This window comes from Accipiter gentilis, chromosome 25 (assembly GCF_929443795.1).
Source record: "Accipiter gentilis chromosome 25, bAccGen1.1, whole genome shotgun sequence".
NCBI classification, from domain to species: domain Eukaryota; kingdom Metazoa; phylum Chordata; class Aves; order Accipitriformes; family Accipitridae; genus Astur; species Astur gentilis.
The window spans coordinates 3,461,513-3,482,370 of record NC_064904.1 but is presented as its reverse complement, the minus strand read 5'-3'; the positions used below and the strand labels follow the sequence as shown (position 1 = coordinate 3,482,370).

The 20,858-nt window shown below is 39.2% G+C and overlaps 1 protein-coding gene across 5 annotated transcripts in view; it reads left to right on the top strand.

Annotated features, from left to right (window-relative positions):
* Positions 1 to 14,602, top strand: part of PTPN21 (protein tyrosine phosphatase non-receptor type 21) — a 48,319-nt gene extending 33,717 nt beyond the window's left edge. For all 5 annotated transcript variants that reach the window (XM_049828518.1, XM_049828520.1, XM_049828521.1 and 2 more), the window contains 6 exons: positions 1,692 to 1,829; positions 4,351 to 4,572; positions 5,774 to 5,902; positions 6,217 to 6,451; positions 7,007 to 7,167; positions 8,016 to 14,602. In XM_049828518.1, the coding sequence (XP_049684475.1) occupies positions 1,692 to 1,829; positions 4,351 to 4,572; positions 5,774 to 5,902; positions 6,217 to 6,451; positions 7,007 to 7,167; positions 8,016 to 8,144 (1,014 nt within the window). In that variant the 3' untranslated portion in view covers positions 8,145 to 14,602. The remainder of the gene's footprint in view (positions 1 to 1,691; positions 1,830 to 4,350; positions 4,573 to 5,773; positions 5,903 to 6,216; positions 6,452 to 7,006; positions 7,168 to 8,015) is intronic.
* Positions 14,603 to 20,858: the final 6,256 nt, after the last annotated feature.

Below are 20,858 nucleotides of genomic sequence, written 5' to 3'. Positions count from 1 at the left end.
TTTTCATATCTTTTCACTTTTGCCTTTTCTTCAGGCTGTTTTTGTCCCACTAAAGTTATTTGTTGCTTGCCATGTCTCTTTCTCTTACTCCAATCTTATGAAGCCATAAATAGTGAACAACTGCAGGTTTCACCTTCCCTGTAATTCCCACCTCATAGAAACATCAAGGTGTGTGGGGGACTGTACAATTTCACTGGCAGTCCTTACCACTCATTTTGTTTTCAGCTTTTGTTCAGTTTTATGTAGTCTTTGGCATATTTCAGGTGCTAATGGAGAAAGACCATTTTTATTATTATTTTGCCTTTTAAAATTGATTGTTGTTAACTTTGCTTGCGTGAATTGGTGTCATATAGTTTTCTGCACAAATTGGACTGCATTGGAACTACCATATCCTACTGCTGTAGTAACTGTTACAGCTGATGCTGCAAAAGCTAACCTATGCAAAAGCTATGTATTTAAACAGTTACTGCTCTCGCAATCTTTTGTCTGTCAGTCTTGCTATACATGGAGCTGAACACAATTAAATGAACGTTCATCACCTTCAATTAATTTTATAATTGTGTATGCTTTTCTGAATCTCCTTCCTCCTGTTTGTTACGTGGATGTAGGAAGAAAAGGTGGTACCTTCCTCCTTGTGTTCACATTTAGATAGTCACTTAATATTTTGTTCTCCAAAAGATACACTTTCAGATGTTGATGTGTCTACCAAAATCCTACTCTGCCTTTTCCTTCTGATAGCTATGTAAATGTTCAAGTCAACCTTTGAAATTAAATTGATATTAAAACTTTTTCACTGGAAGTGATCAGTAAAATACTTTCTAGTTCAGTAACATTTAAGAGTGCCATTGCGTAATAGAGAATATTACCTTTTTGTATTCAATATTGAGATGAATGTCCTGGTAGCAAAGGTGGCCCCTACCAATGTTTGCACCTTTTGCTTTTCAATGAACTCTTACTATTGTGTTTGTGTTCATTTCTTCACTTTTAAATGTGGTCTCATCCCATTCCTTACTACCATTTAGCTTTTGAAAGCATCGATTATCATTCAAGCAGCATATACCCTTACATTTTCAGTGTATTTTTGTTAACAACCAAACTTAGCAACTGCAGATGAAGTTTTCTCTTACACTTTTTAAAAGAATGATTTGAATTTATTCTTTCATAAAAATCCTCCTTTGGTATTTTTCTCAAATAATCAATGATTCTTGGTCTGGTTCAGGGCTCAGATCTGTCTGCAGTTCTGTGTTCATGTTTTGTATGCTCGTTGTTATGCTCACTTCTAGGGAAGAAAAGTGCCTGCAAACTGAATAGTCTAGTAAGGAATCATTTTTGTGTGTTTTTGGTGTTGGAAAGTGTTTCCAGTTCTGTCCAAGAATGTTAATTATCCAGAGTTGTCACCTCACACCCTCAGTTGTGAGCTTTGTAGGGAACAGTATTTGTCATTCTCATTCAGTTTCATTAACCTGTCTGGAATGAAGACAGACTTGTATTGTGTCCTTGGAGGAATGTAGTCCCACCACCCTAATCTCTCACTGCAGTGTTTATCAAAAAAAAAAAAAAAAAAAAGGTCAGAGCTGTTTGCAGAAGGGGTCAAAGAAGTATCCTTTGCTAAATTGAACTCATCTGGTTTCTGCTTTATAACTTCATCAGATATTTAAGAATATTTACAAGTTTTAGCTTTTCTTTTGTAGGGTATGAAAAAGAATAAAAATGATGCAAAAAAAATAGGGCCTCTAAAGTTAGCTGCCCTAAATGGACTAGCTTTGACTAGAATTCCTCTGCCAGATGAGGGAAAGGAAGAATCGACAAGAGCAACAAATGATGAACGGGTATGTTGAAGGTTTTTAATGCTTGATTTCTTTTTTACACTAGTGATTTTTCAAAATGAAATGCATATGAATGGTGCTTTGTGTTGACTTTAAAATGCTTCAGATTCAAAGCAACTCAAATACTCAGAATAGGAAAAAATGAAGAATGAGACTTCTGATTGATAAATTGTTGCTAGAAGTATTGGGTGTAACTCAGATTTTTCTTCAAGATTTAAGATGACAGTGATTCAGATTATAGTTTACCCTTTGACCATATAGGAAGCAAACTAACTAGTGTCTACTGATACATTTTTGTGCCATGTCTTTCTGTTTTCTCTCTTAATTTGGGGGTTTTCCAGACTGAAAAAGTATGAAAATTAAAATTCTGAGCGTGAGATTGAACTTAGTTGTAATTATTAGTAATTCATACAAATTTAACAATAAATTTTGTAGTTAAATTGCATTCCCAGGGTACAACTTGTGCAGGTTGTATTTATCTGTTTTTCTCAGGATGATCCCTGAAGATACAGATGGAACTTGTGCGATCTGCAGAAATTTTAAATTCAGTAAAGTATCTCAGATCACTGAGAGAATATCAGGCTCTAGAATTTGAGGATCATTCTTGGAGAAATATAAGACTCGATCGCTTGTGTCAGGGTAAACAATGTCAGTAAATACACTTCAGCCTGCCTTGTATATCATTAAATAGGTACAGGAAAGTGAAATACAGTCAATATCCAGCCTGTTAAGGGCTATGTAAAACAGTGATTTCATCAAACATCTGACCAGGGAGCAACTAGATACACCAGGGTCTGCAGTGGTTACTGTACGTTCTGTGACCAGTGGTCTCTGTAGAATCCAGTTCTGAGCATGGTTAGGCATCCTCAGCTGCAGACCCCCTTTAGCTCAATTTGTTGACAGTCACTAAGCAGGGATTAGAACCTGGAGGAACAGTCCTGCTCTCATCAGCTGCAGTTTTAAGGAATAGGCCAAGAAAATTAATTGCAAGTTACACAGTAGAAGTTCAGTCTTGGAGTTTGAAGGCTTGGAGTGAGATCGATAGGAGGGAGATTTGACTGTTCATTTCAACATAGTTGAAGTTCTTTCTGAACTATATATACACTCCTTATAGATGCTAAGGGACAAAAATTAACGTTGTGTTATTGAGATACAGTTCTACATTTAGTACCTGTGTTGGTTATTTCCTCTTACTTATAGTGATCATCTCTTCCTGGGTTGACCTTTATTGAATTCAGACATACTGTTATTCAGCTAGTGTTGCCTGAAGTGTTGAGGTAAAAGAAGAATCCATAAAGTCAAGTTATGAAAAGGACATGTCACTACGCTTTTTCTTCAGGCAGTCGTGTAGAGGCAGGATAGATATCATGAAATGTGGGTAATTCCTAAAACAGTTGGGAAGAGGCAATGCAAAGCAGGCATGTGGCATGAAAGGAAGTCCAGAGTGCAGGTATTTTAGAAGATGACTTTAAAGTTGATTCAGTGCCTGTTTTGTTGCTAGCTTCATGTTGTTATCAGTTTAAATGAGGGAATTTAGCCTAAACATAATAAAGGAGTTTGGACAGTTGTTTTGATGTGCAAATTGTGTATGGTTGAGGTTTTGCACCTTGCCCTGCAACATTTGGCATTACGGTTATTTGATACAAGCCACTTTTCTGATCTGATACTGTGGAGCAGTTGCTGTGAGAGGCTGGGGACATGTGACATAGATGAAATTTTCTGGCTGAAATCTTACATGTTATACTTCTAATTATTGTTGGCAAAGAGATGCTGAAATTCCAGAAGTGTCTTATGATTTAGAAAGAACTTGGTTTCAAAAGAATAAATCGGGAGGGTGAGGGGGGTGAGCAGCTTATTAAATAAAACAGATTGAATTATACTAGTAGAAAAAATACTGGGTTTATACCTCAGCTGCAGCAAGAGGTTTTAAGAAGGCTTTGCAGTTGTATGCAACGTTAAGTATCTTCAGCCTAAGAAAACGTGGAATATTGGTAGTGAAGTATTAGCTCATTGACTGAGGCATGTGGGGTTTTTTACATTTTTAGAGGTTTTTCTCCATCCAAATAAATTTTTTTTTGATTACAGGGTTGAAGGAGACCATTTCAAATTATGTAATCTAACATGCTATATTGAGCAGGATGATTAATGAGTATTTCTTGTTCAAAGGTATTTGAGGTGGTTTGTAATATAGTATAGCTATCTGGTTTGGCCAAATATTTCTTTGCCCACTGTGTTGTCTTTATAGAAACTATGAAGTCATTTTTCTTTCACCAGTGGTATCCACAGTCTTTTTTGACCTAATGAAGTATAACAGGCTTCTTAGTTTTCACTTGAACAAAATTTCTGCTGGTTAGGGTTGCTTCTTATTTATTCTGGTATGTTTGTGAAAACATTAATAGCTGGAAAAGCATTGGAAAAGTATGTAGGAGAGGAAAATACATACATTTTATCCTTCATGAATTCTCTTAAAATAGACTCGCCTTAGAACCTGACTTTGTATGGTTATCTGTGTTCTGTCTTTCAGTGTAAAGTTCTGGAACAACGGTTAGAGCAGGGGATGGTGTTTACTGAATATGAGCGCATTCAGAAAAAAAGACTTATAGATGGTGAGTGCTCCATAGCTCGGCTTCCTGAAAATGCTGAAAGAAACCGATTCCAGGACGTCCTTCCTTATGATGATACCAGAGTAGAGCTAGTCCCAACCAAAGAAAATAACACGGGTTACATCAATGCATCTCATATCAAGGTGAGAGAAATACTGTTGAATAAATTTTTTCCAGTTCATGTGGTAACTAAAAATGGATTTAGCTATCAATTTTGGTTTGATCAGATGAGTGAGAATCCCTCCATCTCTCTCCCTTCTGCAGAGGTTTCTTTGGGGAAAGGAGGAACCTGGTTTTCCTCATTACCTAGAATAATGGAGGGTTAATTATTGGAGAGGTCTTTTGCATTTCACTTCTGTATTGATCCACTGTCTCCTTTCTCTCTCTGTCTTGTGTCTCTGTGGATTGGTGCTAACAGAAGGCATGTCTGTTCCTACCAGAGTTAAGGCAGATAGCTTTATAACAAACTGGGATCCTTTGCAATGATCATGATATTTTTGAACTGCAGTGACAATCCTCATTATTCTTCTGTACTCTCAGACTAGATCTGCAACAGGCAGTAAACTAGCTTCCAGCTTAAGCTTTTTTGGATGGTTAGAGGAACAGATGAAGCCAGGGGAAAATCTGCTCTTTCATAATCTTCAGTTGCCCCCTTTCCCAGCCTTAGCTCTTTAAACTCTGTTTAAAAAAAGTGAAGAAATTGCAGGGTGACCTCAAGAATCTTTAAAGCAGTTTGTTCATTTTCAGTGCACTTATCTACTTGAAGTACACCTACAATTGGCTTCATGCTTTCTCTAAAATGAGTTGAGATCCACAAAGCAGCAGTTCTAGTTGTGTTGCAGTCTTTTTTTAATAAATGTTTGTACACTGTCATGGTGCCATAGTTTCTATACTTCAGCTCATTCACAAATTTTGAGTAACTCTTCTGATCCTTCTCAAACAAGGTAATAGTTTTTTGAGGAAACATCAGCTGATTCTGACTTTTTAGTGCATATAATAGCATTTACAGCACCAGGGTATGAAAGCTTCTCTAAAACCAAATTGGTTAGAATGCCTTAAATTCACAAAAGAGAAATACAGTTTTATTTACTCACTTTTACATTATGCTTCTGATGTAAAATACATTTATTTATTTATGTGCATATACAATTTTAAACATTTGTGTCTCTTCTGCATCTGATGTGACAAGATGTGGCTAAAAAATGGGAGACAGATGTAACTCACAATGGGGTCCTACTTCTGCAGTGTTGCTGTCTTTTTTTCAGTTTGTGCATCTTCAAATGGCTGACTTAAGGGGAAGGGGAGTTTTCGATAATTACTGATCTAATGTTTTTCTTTTTACAGATCTCTGTTGGTGGCATTGAGTGGGATTACATTGCTACACAGGGTCCTTTGCAGAATACATGTCAGGATTTCTGGCAGATGATCTGGGAACAAGGGATTGCCATCATAGCTATGGTCACTGCAGAGGAAGTGAGTATAAACTGAGTCAGGTTCCTCCCAGAAATTCTGCAATGATTTTATTACGATCTGTTAGAGGAAGGGGATCTTTGCTCCAACAAGACCAATCTAAGATAAATTTCTAGTGATGCCTTTGCCATTTTGTCTTGCTTTCCTTGGCAAAAAGATGAAAATTTGCAAACTCTTTCTGCTGGAAAGTTCGTTTACTCGGTGAGAAACCGTAACACTGTAGTAGTACTTAGTAGAGGTGAGATACAGTTGTTACAGGAGCATTAGTTGTATGAGTGTTCTTATGTTTCTTGTTAAGCAAATGTTTTACTTTTAAGGAAAGTGGTCGAGAAAAAAGCTTCAGATACTGGCCACGTCTGGGTTCAAGACACAACACTGTAACATACGGAAGATTTAAGATTACCACACGATTCCGTACTGACTCAGGCTGCTATGCAACTACGGGTTTGAAGATAAAACACCTTCTCACAGGACAGGAAAGAACAGTTTGGCATCTGCAGTATACTGACTGGCCAGAGCATGGGTGTCCAGAGGATTTAAAGGGATTTCTTTGTAAGTTGTATTTAATAGCTTTGTTTTGGTTTTGGTTTGTTTGGGTTTTGTTTTTTTCAATACCTCCTAAAATTACTGCTGTACGTGAATTAGCTTTTGATAAGTATACCAAGCATTCTGCTGTAAAAGGTTTCTTCACACCAGCAAGAGATACTGAATTATATTTTTGGCAGAAATATACCTGCCGGTTTGTTAAAGTAACTGTTGATGTCTAAAGCCAAATATATATAATTTACTAAAGTTCATATAGATAAAAACATAATTGCATCACATACTACACGTTTGAGTAGCCTCCAGCAGCAGCAAGGTCACCACAAGCTGCCTTTGGTGGGCAATGAGGGAACAAGGCAAGGAAAGCCTTACAGAAGTCAGATGATCTTTATAGACCTGTATTGCTTTAGTTGGGGTATGTCTTGTGATTTAGAGGGTACATCATTTTTATGTGAGACGTCATTTGTTAAATTGCTGCTTTTCTGGTGGTCATACAGTATAATAGCATGGCTTTTGGGGCTTCATCTCCTAAGTTTATTATTCTTATCTTGTTGAACTTAATAGCATACTTGGAAGAGATACAGTCAGTGCGACGCCACACGAACAGCACTGCAGATCCGAAAAACTGTAATCCTCCTGTACTGGTACATTGCAGTGCAGGTGTAGGACGAACAGGAGTGGTCATACTGTCAGAGATCATGATCGCTTGCTTGGAACACAATGAGGTGATCTCTTTTTCTTTCTCGTCTTTTAAATAATGTTAGGTAGTGAAAGAGTAAATAACCTACCTAATAAGTATTTTATGGGTGGTCATCTGAGCTTTCCCACGATGTCGCCTTTGGAAGAGCCCTTACAACTGTGGTTGAAAGAGCTCTTGGCAATTCAGCAGAAAGTAATAGTCTTCTAGAGTTGCCCACTTACATACTGGGTACTAGAATGCTTATTTGGATTCTTGACTCCCTAAGATACTGAGTCACCAAGTGAAATAAGGTTTGCTCTAGGCTACTAAGCATATTTCACAATTTCACTCTGACTTTACCACTTCTACTTCATGCCTTAGTTTTAATGGAAAATATTCAAGAACACGCTTTGTAGCCAGTCTCTGTGCTTGTTATTAAATATTTTGTTCCGAAGTGTAGTGTATTTGCGCTATCAGTCTCAGCAGAGGAAAAAGCGGTAGTTTAATAGAATAAAATCTGCTCCTGTCAGCTCTTAGCCAGAAGTGAACAGCTGTAAAGTGTTTATTAATAATATAATATGCCAGCTGAGAGTCAACAAACTGATTGTTTTGCTGTGCATCCCTGTCCTAACACTGTGACAGACTTCTGCAGCCATTAGATTTGTGAAGACCCATACCCCATGAGATAAACAAGTTTATGCATATTTTACAAAGGAGGAGGCAGGTGTGGTCAGTAGTATAGTGCAGTCCATATTGCAGGCATGGGCAATGAATTGTCAGAGCTGAAATTAGAGCAGCTGGATCACTGCTACCACCCTGAACCTCCTGCTGAGAAAGTGCAGGCCAGTATCCTTGCTCACTAGTCACTTGTAATGGTTTGTTCTCTTCCTCCAGATGCTGGACATCCCACGAGTGCTGGATATGTTGAGGCAGCAGAGAATGATGATGGTGCAGACTCTTTCGCAGTACACTTTCGTCTATGGAGTTCTCATTCAGTTTCTCAAAAGTTCTAGACTTATATAATCCCTGCCACTTCCTAAGGGACACTGCAAGAGTTTACAGAAAGAAAATTACAGTTGTCCAGGCAGACCTGCTCTCACTGGTGTCTTCTTTGTATGATGAATTACACAGTTACCTTCTAGGGCTGGTGTGTGACTGTTAAATGCAAGTCAGTGTAACAGTCCCTGCAAAGCAGGATCTTCGCTGGACTAAATTCTTCCCATGTTCAGCTGCAGTCATTTTGGGGAATGATTTTACTTGTATGGGTCTGTAGTACTTGCATATGTTCTTTACAGTGGTGTTACTCTAGGCAAAATAAGTATCTTATGAAATGGAAGTACATAGCATAATTTTACTAACATTATGTTTTAAAACATAATTGTTAACTGTGCGAAAGCTAAAATCTGTAGATCACACGGGGTGAGAAACCTGCTCCTTGGGAATGTCAAGGTCTTATGCAGTTTCATTCTGCTTTCAATTTTATATTTAGAACAGTACTTCTGTATTTTTTAAAATGAACTTTCAGTTTCCTCTGGTTTACTCAGCAAAATTAGCAGCTCTTAGATCTTTTAAGCTGTTGCTTTATGGACAGTTATTTTTATATTCAGCATTTTTTTAATTAGAAAAACAAAAAACAACAAACCAAATGCCACAACCCAAAATTTTTTAAACAGCGTAACATCTTCAGAGGAGAAGACTGACAATGTTTGAACTAAGTTTTCAAATGCCATGCAGAAAGTACTAGAGGAAGCTATTGGTAGTTAGTTGTAGTGCTGTATAATAGAACTGACAAGTGAAGATGATGTTAACTGTTGATAACTTCCAATTGAGCAGAGGCATGTTTACCTGCAACAAGCGGGGAGGAAAATATTCTAATTATCGACAAGGTTATTGGAAACAAATGGATGAGAGAAAGTACATATTCAGTATTATTCATGTATTTAGAGGACAGTTTGATTTTACTGGCTGAAATCAAAGTGGATGCAAATGTTTTAAGCACTTTTTTTTGCTCTGTTATTTATGTAGTTAAACATAGAAACTATAATCATGCATTGTTTCATATGGTAATATACGATTACTAACCTGTTATTTTAGGAAGACCCTTTTAAGTTGATGAAGTGAGAGAACCAAAATTGGAGTAAGAAGGTGCATTGTGGCGAAATGGAAATCATCGTATGAAACATAATGGAGGAGGTGTGGCAGCTGTGATTGCTGGTTTACACAGTGCAAAGGTGACCATTAAAAATATTTATGTTCCCAGTCAAGAAAGCCTTTAAAGCACTGGAAGTTTCTGTAGAATCCTCCAGATTATTTTGTCAGTACCGGAACAGATTTTGCTAATGCTGTACAGCATTGCAATGAAGAATATCCACAGAAGCTGTTTGAGAACACCTGCAGAATGTAAGAGCTGTTAGAGGTAGCACTGGAGATGTGGATATTTTAATAGCTATGTACGTGGCTGAGTCAGCTGCTGTGGCATGGACCTGAAGATAAGTTGTACCTTTGGTAATTTCCATTTTGTCCCATGGGTCTGGTCTAATGATGGTATCCCTAAATAATCCTCTGTCTGTGGTTTTCAAATGGGGACAGTGTGGTTTTACCTGCCTTTTCAAGTGTTTTGAGATGCTGAGTTGAAAATCCCTATTCAAAAGTGAGCTATTAGTTTGTAGCTATCTGGTTTAATTTAAAAAAACCCCTATGGTAGACCAGTCTTCAGGTATGTGTAAGTGTCCATGTCCCTTGATACCTGCTTAGCAAAATGAAATGAGACTGAAAGTCATTTTTTTTCACTGGTTAAATTATGTTATTTTTCTGAGCTGTAGCAAGGGTTTTGGAAACTATTATGAATAATTAAAACCTCTTCAAAACAATAATTGTCTCCCAAAACATTAATTAAGAATAATAAATAGGTTGCCTCAATTTCCTCTGTGATGAGCTACTTCCACAAAGAAAAACACGCGCTCCAAATGACATTGTGCTAATATGTCATTCTGTACAAAATGTGTTACTTTAAAGTACACTGTATTAATCTAGTGCATTTGGTCTACTTTCAGGCAGTCTGAATTGTTCTACTCTCGGTAAAAGTAATACTGAATGTTTCAGATGGGAGGGTGGGGGGTCAGTTCTTGTTGTAATTATAAAATGCCTAGGAAGTATTAACTGCCGAATGTAAAACTGGAAGTCCAGGGGAAACCAGTAACTAGAGACCGAGTCTTTAAGTCTTGCAAACAAACCAATTTGACATATCTGTGTTAACAGAAGTATTGAAAGAATACAAAGCATACCTAAGCTATTTCTATCATGCTGTGTTTTAAAAACATTGCTACTTTTGGCCACAGTTCACTTCTATCTTCAGAAATATTTTTGAATGGGAAGGTATGCTCTAAAATGTAGCTTGTCCCATTTCCTTTTCTAAACTTTGGACTGTTATCTTCATAACCTGATACATGCAGCTTTCAGTGAAATTATAAACAACCACAACTTCAAGCGACAATTTTTAGCTCTTCAGCAGTTACTGGGAGAGAACAGCTGTGAGGCATTAAAAGGAGCAGTTAAAACAAGTGATTTAAACCAAAACTTATGGGATCGTCTGAGGTGGGTGAGGAAAAATGTGTGTCTTTTGGCTTTCTTTTCTGTTTTGCTGAAAGAAGTTGTATTCACTTTTAGAGGCAGTTGCTCTCTAATCTGGTAGTCACAGTTTTGATTTAGCATAACATTGCTACCTCCTCCACTTCAGCTTTCAGTTCTGTCCATCAGCAGTCTTTTTTTGCATGAGTAGACTTGACCTTAACAGACTTGACTTTATGTGAGTTTTTCTACTGAAGATGGCAGGATTGCTTTTGTATGTAAGCACATGGCTCCAAGCAAGCATTGAGAATGAGCAGTTTCTCTTCTAAAGATACCAAATGAAAATAAACTTCACAACCTCTTGTAACAAAATTAATTTTAAAACCATTGTTTAGATTTTCAGTTAACTTAAAAGAAAATTCAGTTTTTAGCACTTTCTTCTGAGCCTTGAAAAGGGATGCTTTTTTACATGTAGTTGTGCTGAGTGCTTCATGAAGTGTTGGACATTATAACATCCACTGTCCAAATCCAGTTGCAGTGTGAGTTGGAGGTAGATGTATTTGTCAGAAGCTTAAAATTCCACTATAAGTCTGTCCATTTTTGCCAAATGTACTTCTGTTTTTATGGGGATGAAACCAGATAATTATGCAAGATTTGAGCTGAGTCTTTTAGTAAGAGAAGTTGTATGAAGACGTTCTCGCAATAAATGGCAAAGATGATGCTGACCTCTAGGGATGTCAGAGCTCTCAGGGATAAATAAAGGTGCTATATACTGTCAAGAGACAGATTTGACTGTCTTTTGTGGGCTAGGTGGAAAATGCTTTTTAGGATCAAATTCTATGAAGAGTCAGGAGAAGAACCCACAAATTGTAGTAAGGGCTTCTACATGTTTGGTTTCTTTCTTGGTTGGTCTGATGAGAGATTTTTTGGCCAGTGAACCTTTGTAGTCTTGGGCTAGCAGCTCTTCTCTAAGAACGTAAGTCAGAGCCCTGTTCATTGCAAAGCTGTCACTGACTTAGGAGGCTTAGCTTTAGGCTGCAAATAATTCCTCGCCCTGTTCTGTGAGGGAGAAGCTCCATGGTACACAGGGGAGTTGTGCATAGCTTTTCTGCAGCGTGCACAGCCGTGCTCTTTTCTGCTGTCTCCCATGAAAAGCAGGAAAAGTTTTATGCCTTATTATTGCTCTCATTGTGATTACCTTTTGCAGAAGTGAATGGTAAAAACTACAAGCGTAGGGTACTATGGTTTATATCTAGAAATACATCTAGTTCAAAGCAGGTGAGCAAGGCAGTTAAAATTTCTGTGGATGAAAAGCTGCTCTAAGTTATCAACAACATTTAGAAAAAAAGTAAAATAAGCTAATAACAAAAGTAAAATGTGTACTAAAATGGAAAAAAAAATCGGCATTTTGAGAAATGTATTTTTGACACCTCTTGTAATTAATTCTGTGTATCTTTTGAAGTGGATGACATTTGGAGGAATTTTCTCCAAAAATGGCTTCTTAAATTTAATAAGTAAGACTATCTGAGGCTGCTGCTACATTTTTCTTGTTGGAGCAGCTGTTGAAGTTTAGTGGCTCCTAGATTTCAATGGCCTCTGGACCAAACTTGGGAACTGCAGGGTTGTTTATCACACAAGCTATCTCTGTAATGAGACCTCAGTTTTAATATCAGTACCGTTACTAAAACACTGGACTTAAAAATAGTGAACCCATTACTATATTAAAATAGTTCAAATTATTAATTAATAAGAAACAAGACTTCAGTTGGTAAGAACTCTGTGCTTCAGAGTTTAGAGTTTGTTTGGGTTTTTTCTTCAATACTGCAAAGTCCTACAAAGCCAGAGTCCAGTCCTGCAAGAGGCAAAATTCCTGCAGTTCTTCCTGATCTTGTAGGAATTAAAATGGGCTTATTGCCAGTGAAAGCTTGAGCCCTTAAAGCATGAATACTCACATATCTGCTTTAAATTTAAATACAGATTACAAGAATTAACCAAAAGAATGCAGCGGGGATGTGCATACATGAAGCTACAGCATTCAAAGGAAAAGTAGCAGAGATAGTTTGGAAGAAATTCTCTTCTGAAAGTACCAAATGTTGGAAATAGAGTGTGAGAATTTAAGGAATGGATGAAGGCATATGGAGGAGGATTTGGAACATTTTGTATCTGCAGAGCTGCTAGGAGGGTTTGATTCATATGGTATGTTTTTCATGGCATGGTAGGGTAAGTGAATATGTAGTCGTAGGCGTTATTTTTACTGGCTTTTTAAGATGTGATTTTTGAAACTCCAAATATTTTTTTCAGAGGCTCTCTTATTTTTACCTATCTTCCTTTCCAAATGTTTTTAATGCAATCTGTCAGCTTAGTTTCTGTTTACTTATTGAGGGTCAGATTTTTCAAACTATGGTCTCTGGTTTTACACATGCAAAATGCAGGGGGAGGAGGCATACATGCAATTTTGCAGTGATAATTTCTAATAGTTGTAGGTTAGATGATTTGAATACTTTATGAATGCAGCCAGGTGTTTACAGTAGGTGTGAATTGCACCAGGTTAAGGCTGGGCTGAAAATCAGGCCCTGGAAATGTGGAATTTAACATGTGCTTAGAAATTATGTTGCAGTGCAGCATTTGCAATACAGTGATATTAATATAATACTGTGCTAAGGTAAGGGAAAAAATCTTAAACTTCTAAAAGCTGTTGCAAACATGTCTGTAAAAAAAAAAAAAATTAAAAAAAAAAAAAATTTCTTAGTAAGATCCTGTTGGGGACCAGCTAACTTGGTGCATTCTGTTGGCATCATATATGTTACTTTAAGGTCTACAGGGGCTGAAAAAAAAAAGATTTGTTAACTTGAATGAGCATTTCAAACAACAGTTGCTAAATGGCCTTTGGTTCTATACCTTGCTATTTTCCACATGATGCTGTGTTCAGTGGTGAAGAATAACCTCCAGTGTATTTGTTTTTTAAAAGTCTATTCTTCAGCTCTAATTGGGGAGCTAAGGGAGAAATCAAATGCAAAGAATCTAATGAATAGAGTTTACAACGGATCCAGCCTGTGGCCAGTTAGAGAGCAAGTCTGTAGATACCATAACGTTATTTTGGTTCAGATATACGGCAATCAAAGCTACCAAATTACTAATTTTATGAGCACAGTTTCAGAAGGTGCCTAACTTTTATAAAGGGAACTTGAAATGCTGTTTTTTCCATTTGGAAATATTTAGGTAAAATTAGGAGACTTTTAAAGTACTTTAAAGACTCTGCAAATGCCATTATTTTTAGAATGGTAGGAATCTTGATGGGGAAACCCCATGTAAAATCCTCCAGTCTGTCACCTTGCTAATCCTGGATGATTCTGACAGACAAGGTGTATATGCTCTTTATAAAGATACTTCCTTAAATTGCTTTGAAATACCCAACATATCTGCCCTCTTTTTGGCTGATCTGGGGGGATTTGGATGGAAATTTTAGAGGCTTGACCTGGCAAATCGGTAAGTATGTACACTCCTGCACATTGCTGAAATCTCGTCATTCAGTTAAAGCAAATGGGTGTTTGAAGTCCTTTCAGCAGTTGAATCCTTAATGTCAGAGGAATGCAGGATCTGGCTCCATTTTCTTCCATTTTCATTTGAGCCAGTATCCAAGGATTTAAATGGAACTTTGTTTAAACAGTAGCAAGCATGAAATATTATTTTCTAGTACTGTTAGTGGTTAACATGTCTATTTTTGCTGTCTTGCCACCAATACTGTAAAATTGTATAATCAAAACAGCTTTAATTCTTGTAAAACTGAAATTGGTTTGTAAAACAATGTACAAATTGTGTTTCATAGACAGAAAAGCTTATATTACTGAATGTAATATATGTGAAATGAATATATTATAGTCTATTTTTGCCATGGAAATAAATATTTGAAGCAACTATGAGTTTTTATTGTCCTATTATTAAAAGAAAAATCAGAGAACTTAGTTTTCATGTTTAGTCCTAGGCTGGGAATTTACCTTCTATACAGAAAGCTGCTATCCCTCTTCTAAACTGGTGCAAGTACTGTCCTGCATCTCGGTACGAATGTAAAACTTCTGCTGTCAAATAGTGATAGCTGTCATCTCGGTGGCAGGAAAGTCTTGTGGCTGCTGCCCTAACATTATTGTTTATAATGTTTTGCACTTTCTAAAACTATTTTTAGTATTGAGCATTCAATTTCCCTGTAACCTTTAAGTGGAGGAAGGGATAAAAAGGTTTTGAAAGTTGAAAAACACTTTCCAAAAGCATGTGAGAGAGGAAGCAGTTGATTGTATACTGCGTAACACCTGGTGCAGCACAAGACTTCATAACGTCATGGTAAATGAATCGCATGCTGGACATCACAATTTCACACTGGACAATTGCATTTCCCTTTTCTTAAATGCCTCGTGTGCTGCCCACCTAACTGTATCTGAAATGACAAAGCTTTTAACTAAAATTTGTCTTCTAGGTATGATCAATTTGATGGCATTAATCAGCTTAAGGTAGGACAGTAACATACCAGCTATCTGTGTACTTGTCTGATCAGTTCCCAAAAACTGGGGAACGTCCTGTGCGGTGGTCACTGTGGGCAAAGCTCTCTTATTTGACATGGATTCAAAATCAGAAGAGGGAATTGTGACTTCTGAGGGTCCTAAGTACATGGTAAAAACATGCAGCAGTTCTTGTCAGGCTTACTATTTATGGTAGTTTTAGACCTGAGGCAAAGGTCTCTTCAGAAACCTAAATTTTCCCTAAATTCAAATAGCTCTAAACTGTAGCTGTTGTTCTCCAGCCACTGTCAAATCCTCCTTAGAGCCTTCTGGTGGCCAGAGCTGGCTGATAAGGAAGCAGCTTGATTCTTGGATTTGGCACAGCCAGCCAGCCGCTTTCTTGGGCAAGAGCTCCAGGACTTGGTACAAGAGAAGCCAAGGGAGCTGATGAGAGAGGTTCCTTGCCTAGTGCCTTGACTAGCGGAACTGAAGTAGCTCTCATTCAGCTGTTGGGGTTGTTTAAATCTGGAATGGCTGTGGATAGATGAAGGTTACATGAAACTCAGCAATGCTAGGTACCTAGCTGGAAGATTTACATGCTCTGACAGTTGCTCTGTTCAGGATCTGATGGGGTTTTTTTTTACACCCATTCCTTTTCCCCGGAGGGTCAATGATAGCATATAAATGTGTGTTCTTTCTCTCCACTATTTTTATGAGCATCCCCGGAAAGGCTGGACTCTGCATGAAGACAGAAGCTGCCCAGTGCCACGGAAACGTTGCCCGTTTACCTCCTGCAGCCCGAGAACTATCTGTGGATGATCACAATTTGTGAGTATGATGGGAATGTCACTTACGCAGGTACTGACAGAATGGTGTTGCAGGAGAGTTGGGAGTTGAGTGAGGACTGGGTGATGAATGCTCATCAACTCTGAACTAAGCAAGTTATTTCGTATCATTGTATATCCCATTGGCTCAGTCTGGCTCTAGGGCAAGTTGAACCTCTGCCAGCAGCACTTGCGTTTGGGTGATGGCAGTTCTGTTGCTCCAGGGGAACATAATGCTTAGGGAAATGGTGGTTCTGATCCTTAAAAGCTAGTTCTGTTGTTATTACAATTGCTTTAAACTACCCTCATTAATTCAAAGAAAAACCAAGCATAAGTAGGATATTGGTGAGCCTGGGACTATTTTACTACAAAACTTCTTTGTCTGCCAGAGGTGCACAGGGCTGAAGACACGTAACATTTGACTTCATGGCATCCTTTGGGAGCTTTTCTGAAGCAAGGACTTCAGGGCACACGCACGTTCTTGGGCTTTCAGCTTGCAAAATGGCACAACACAGATGTGGGAACTAGAAGGGGTAGAGAAATTAGAAAAATCCTGTCCCATTTCTGATCAGTCGCCACATCTCCCAAACTGATCTGCATGACAATCTTTCAGGCACCTAAGTTTAAACCAAACATCTGCCATCCCCAACATACCAAGCTAGTATTATGTGCTGCCCTGCTTATTCTGTGGTTTTAAAATATCTGCTGTAATGAACAAAACAACTGGAAAAGACTTGGAGGACTTACAGATGAGGTTCAGCTTATTATTATTATTAGCCATTTCTAAAATGACAGTCATGTGCCTTACGTAAATTTAGAAGGACATCAAATCCTTCCACGAACAGACCCCAAATTATGATATCCAGAGGCAAATGAAGAATTTTCACTGGTGTTAAGTACCTATCAAGAAAGCCCCTGTCAAGCCTGGCTAATACTGATAATCAGTGATTTGAAGGAACTACATACTTTGTGTGTGCATGTGTGTATCTTATTTCTGTCTGCATGCTGTGCTATTCATGACTGATGGAAGCTGAAAATGTCTTTCCATTGACAAAATCTTTAGCAAAAGACTTCAGGAAATTAGAAGATAATTTGTTTTTACTTTGATAATGTGGAAAATATTATTTTAGCAGATTTATCAGGGTTTATTGAGTTTCCTGAACCATAGCAGTACAGAAATAAATTCGTTTGTTCTGAAGTGACTGTCTCTAAGCCTCCAGAAATAGCAAGTGCTCACTCTGTATTTAAAAAATTTGTGTTGTTTCCAGAAGACCAGGAGCTGTAGGTCTCCCTCGCTTTAAATTCCACCAGTCACCAAATGTTTACTTTTCTCCCTGAATTAGGAGAAGCAATTTAATTTTAAACTGTAAATCTTAGGGAATTGTACTGCCTCAGTTTTTCTGTTTAAGCCATCCTTTCACTGGTCCATTAAAAATATGACATTATATTTATTTCCTGATTCTTGTGGTCCTGAAAGCTATGTTGCAGAGGTGGTCCAGCTAGGATAAACAGTAAATCTGATTAGATTTTCTTTTGGGGGTGCCTTCTGCTTGAAAAAGAGAAGTATATAGATAAGAATCAAGTCTATCAAAACTTGGGGTTTGATTTGGTTCCTGACAGCAGCTCCAGAAGGATTAAGGAGAAAATCACATGCAACACAGTGGCTCAGCCAGTCTGAGCCAGCTGGCCTGCTGATCGCGCTTGTTATGGTGAAATATGCCCCTGGGACGCTGGGCTCAAGGACTTGTTCCTTCCAGGGTGCTGGTAGGTGATTCTTTCTTCCTCTGTCCTGCTGGATTGCTCTTTCAGCCTTACCTGAAAATGATCCCTGCCACATTCTGTAGATGTACTGACTCTTGCTAGAGTGCATGGGTTCCTGTAGCGATGCCCTGTCCAGATGAGGACATCTGTTTTCTCCTTCATAAGGAGAGGGGAAACACTGCATCTTGTTAGTAGTCAGGATCTAAATGTAATTAGGAAAGAGGAGGAAAGTGCAATTGTTCACCAAAACAGAAACAAACATAGATGGTTGATGAAGGATTTGTCCTCTTCCCAAGTTCCTTTAGGTTTTAAAGGGCAGAAGGAGCCTGTTTCACAGCCACCTCCATCAGAAGAGTGATAGGAATCCAAACAACTGATATTAGATGCAGTAGCTTTGATGCTCTGCGAAAAAAACAAATCTACCTAAAATAAGGAGCATTGCTGAGTGTATGCACACCCTGCAGTCAGAGCAGAATTCATCCTTAGTGCCATGCTGTTAGTTAGGAGGGCTGCCAAGGTGAGTTTAGCACTTCAGGTGCATTTATGCATCAAGCTCCATTTGAGCCTGTTTTCAGGACAAAAGTTCAGCCTTATCCCTCTGCACAATGCTGGTGTTTAAATAATGACAAATAAGCAGAACTGAGGCTACTTTACATTCTCCCTTGAAAGAAACTGGAAATACTGCACTAATACTACAGGCTGAATTGTCCTGATACCTGTGAAGCTAACTTTGGCCATGAGCTGGCCTGCACCATTGCTCACCTGCCCCATGGCTTTGTTACTGGAGCGTGCCCGAGACTGCATCATGGGTGCTTTATGGCTGGGGTGTGCTCTCACCTGCCAGTTGCTTCTTCAGGTAAAGGGATGGACAAGAAGGCACTGGTTGTAGAGATGTGTGCAAGAACCCTTTGGGGAGATGCGATTGCACCATGAAGTGAACTGAACAGAGGCTCTAAGAAGTTCAAATATTGAGGAAAAGCCATAGAGAGAACACATGCTATGGAAAGCTACAGTGAGGGCCTTTGAAAGACCTACACTTGAGCTAAAAGCCCCTGTGTAAAGCTTAAGACTCTCAAGGCGGAAGGCTAGGACCCATTGTGTAAGCTTATTTTTGGGGAAAAGGGAACCGAGATGAGCGCTCGAGGAGCTCTTCTTTCTCTTACAATCCACAGTTATCTTAGATGGTTGTGCCCAGCATTTGGGAAGCCTCATAGCCAGCTCCCAAACCTACGCTATCTGCATGATCTCTGGTCTTGCTTGTGTCAAACATCGGGGAAAAAGCAGCGTGCCAAATGCCTCTGACCTGAATTTCTGGAGGGAGAGGCTATACCTCTGAGGTCCTGCAAGGAATTCTGAGGTTGACAGGAGAGCTGATGGCCTTTGACACGTTGCTTCACTTTGTATTTGGCGTGTGAGCATGCTTATGAGTGAGAGAAACAAATAGCTGGGGGTCACCTCGTAGTTCTGTTACTCATCTTCTGGAATCAGGCTCTGGCTGCTGTGAGATGTAAGGTATGCTGCAGCTCTCATGCAGATACTGTAAGGGGAGTCCTATGGTCTTGCTGAATTCTTGGGATAACTGCAGAGAGCTTTGCACCTCGTGCTACAGATCACGCTGCCTGTCCTCTGTGAGAATGGGACAGCATAGCTCTGTGGCCTGCCAGGCTGAGGCTGTGTTCGAGTTTCTCTCTCTCTCAAGTTTCATATGCCTCCCTACTCCATTTATGTAGCCTTTACTTGCCCTTCTCAAGGTCTAATTTCATTCCCCCGATACGGTAGGGCTGGAAGGATTGCAGGGGAGGCCGTGTGTGCCAAAGCCTGTGATCTACAAAAGCAGTGAGGGCGCAGCAGCCGCCCGTGCCTCTGCCCAGTGGGGATGGGCGTTGGGTACCTCCGGCATTCCTCCAGCCCCAAACCTGGCACTGGGTTGGGAGCCCACACCTTTTGCGGGCCAGCCTCACAATTTACAAGATGAATGCAAATGTCACTTTCGTGTGTTGTCACCTGGGTGTCAGGCACACCTCCTGCCCTTGGCTGTCTGCTGGAATTAGCTTAGTGGGTGAGCTGAAAGGATCAGTCCCTTTAGGAGGCCTGAAGTGAGAGCCCAGCTGCTCTGGAGGCTTTCTACAGAGAGCGGAAAGTCCTGTGCGCAGTAGACGCAGCATTCTTGATTTTGGTTCCCTTCACTGGAATTAACTCTTCTTATTGCTACTTGTGGACTGCCTGACACCCTGGAGTCCTCCTAGGTTTTCTTTAAGGTGGTTGAGGTGATGAGCTACGGGTGCTCTACAGCTCAACTGATGATTTGTCATGCCAGTGATAACTGCCGATTCTTCTTTCCCTTCTCAGCGATGCTTTATCCCTGTGACATGCTCAGCTTCCGCTGGCCCACGACCCGCTACAGGCTTTGAAACTGGATCCCTTGACTGGTTGTGACCCAAGGGGGTGCAATGGCTGGTGCGGCAGATAAATTTACCACTCACCTGTTTGCTTATCACTTGCTTTGCTACTTGGAATAGAAACTGAAGATGGTCGTTTCTGAATGAAGCGGATTTCGCTATTGATAAAGGAAACAGGAAGATTGGACTGCTTGTGAGTATCTGGTTTGGTTGTTTTGGAGAGTGAGAAATTGTTTTTATTAGTATCACTGGTTGCTCTTCTGTTCCTTGTAATCTGTGTACATACAGGTGTTAGCTTCTGAGAACAGCAGGCTAAGTCCCTGGGAAGTGCCAGAGGGAAAGGTTTGGTGGCTCTAGAGACATCATGCAGCTGCAGTGCCTTGCACTTGCTTGTCAGTGTTTGCCTCTGACTTGGGGAGTCAAAAACTAAAGTGGGATGCTGGAGTTTCCCATAGTTCCCCGAAGTACACTCTGAGCTACAATTTTGTGGTTTTTCCCTTTTTCATTAGTTTTTAGGCCTCAAATACTCAGATACAAATGCTACAATACAGAAGTGGAAAAATTGAGGGAGGTCTAAAATATGTTTGAAGACCAATGTTAACAAATGGCATCTAAATTTCTACTGTGCACCTGTGTTCTACCTGATAATAGGCCTTGCCATTTTTTTAAAAGGTGGAATAAATAACAATTTCCCTT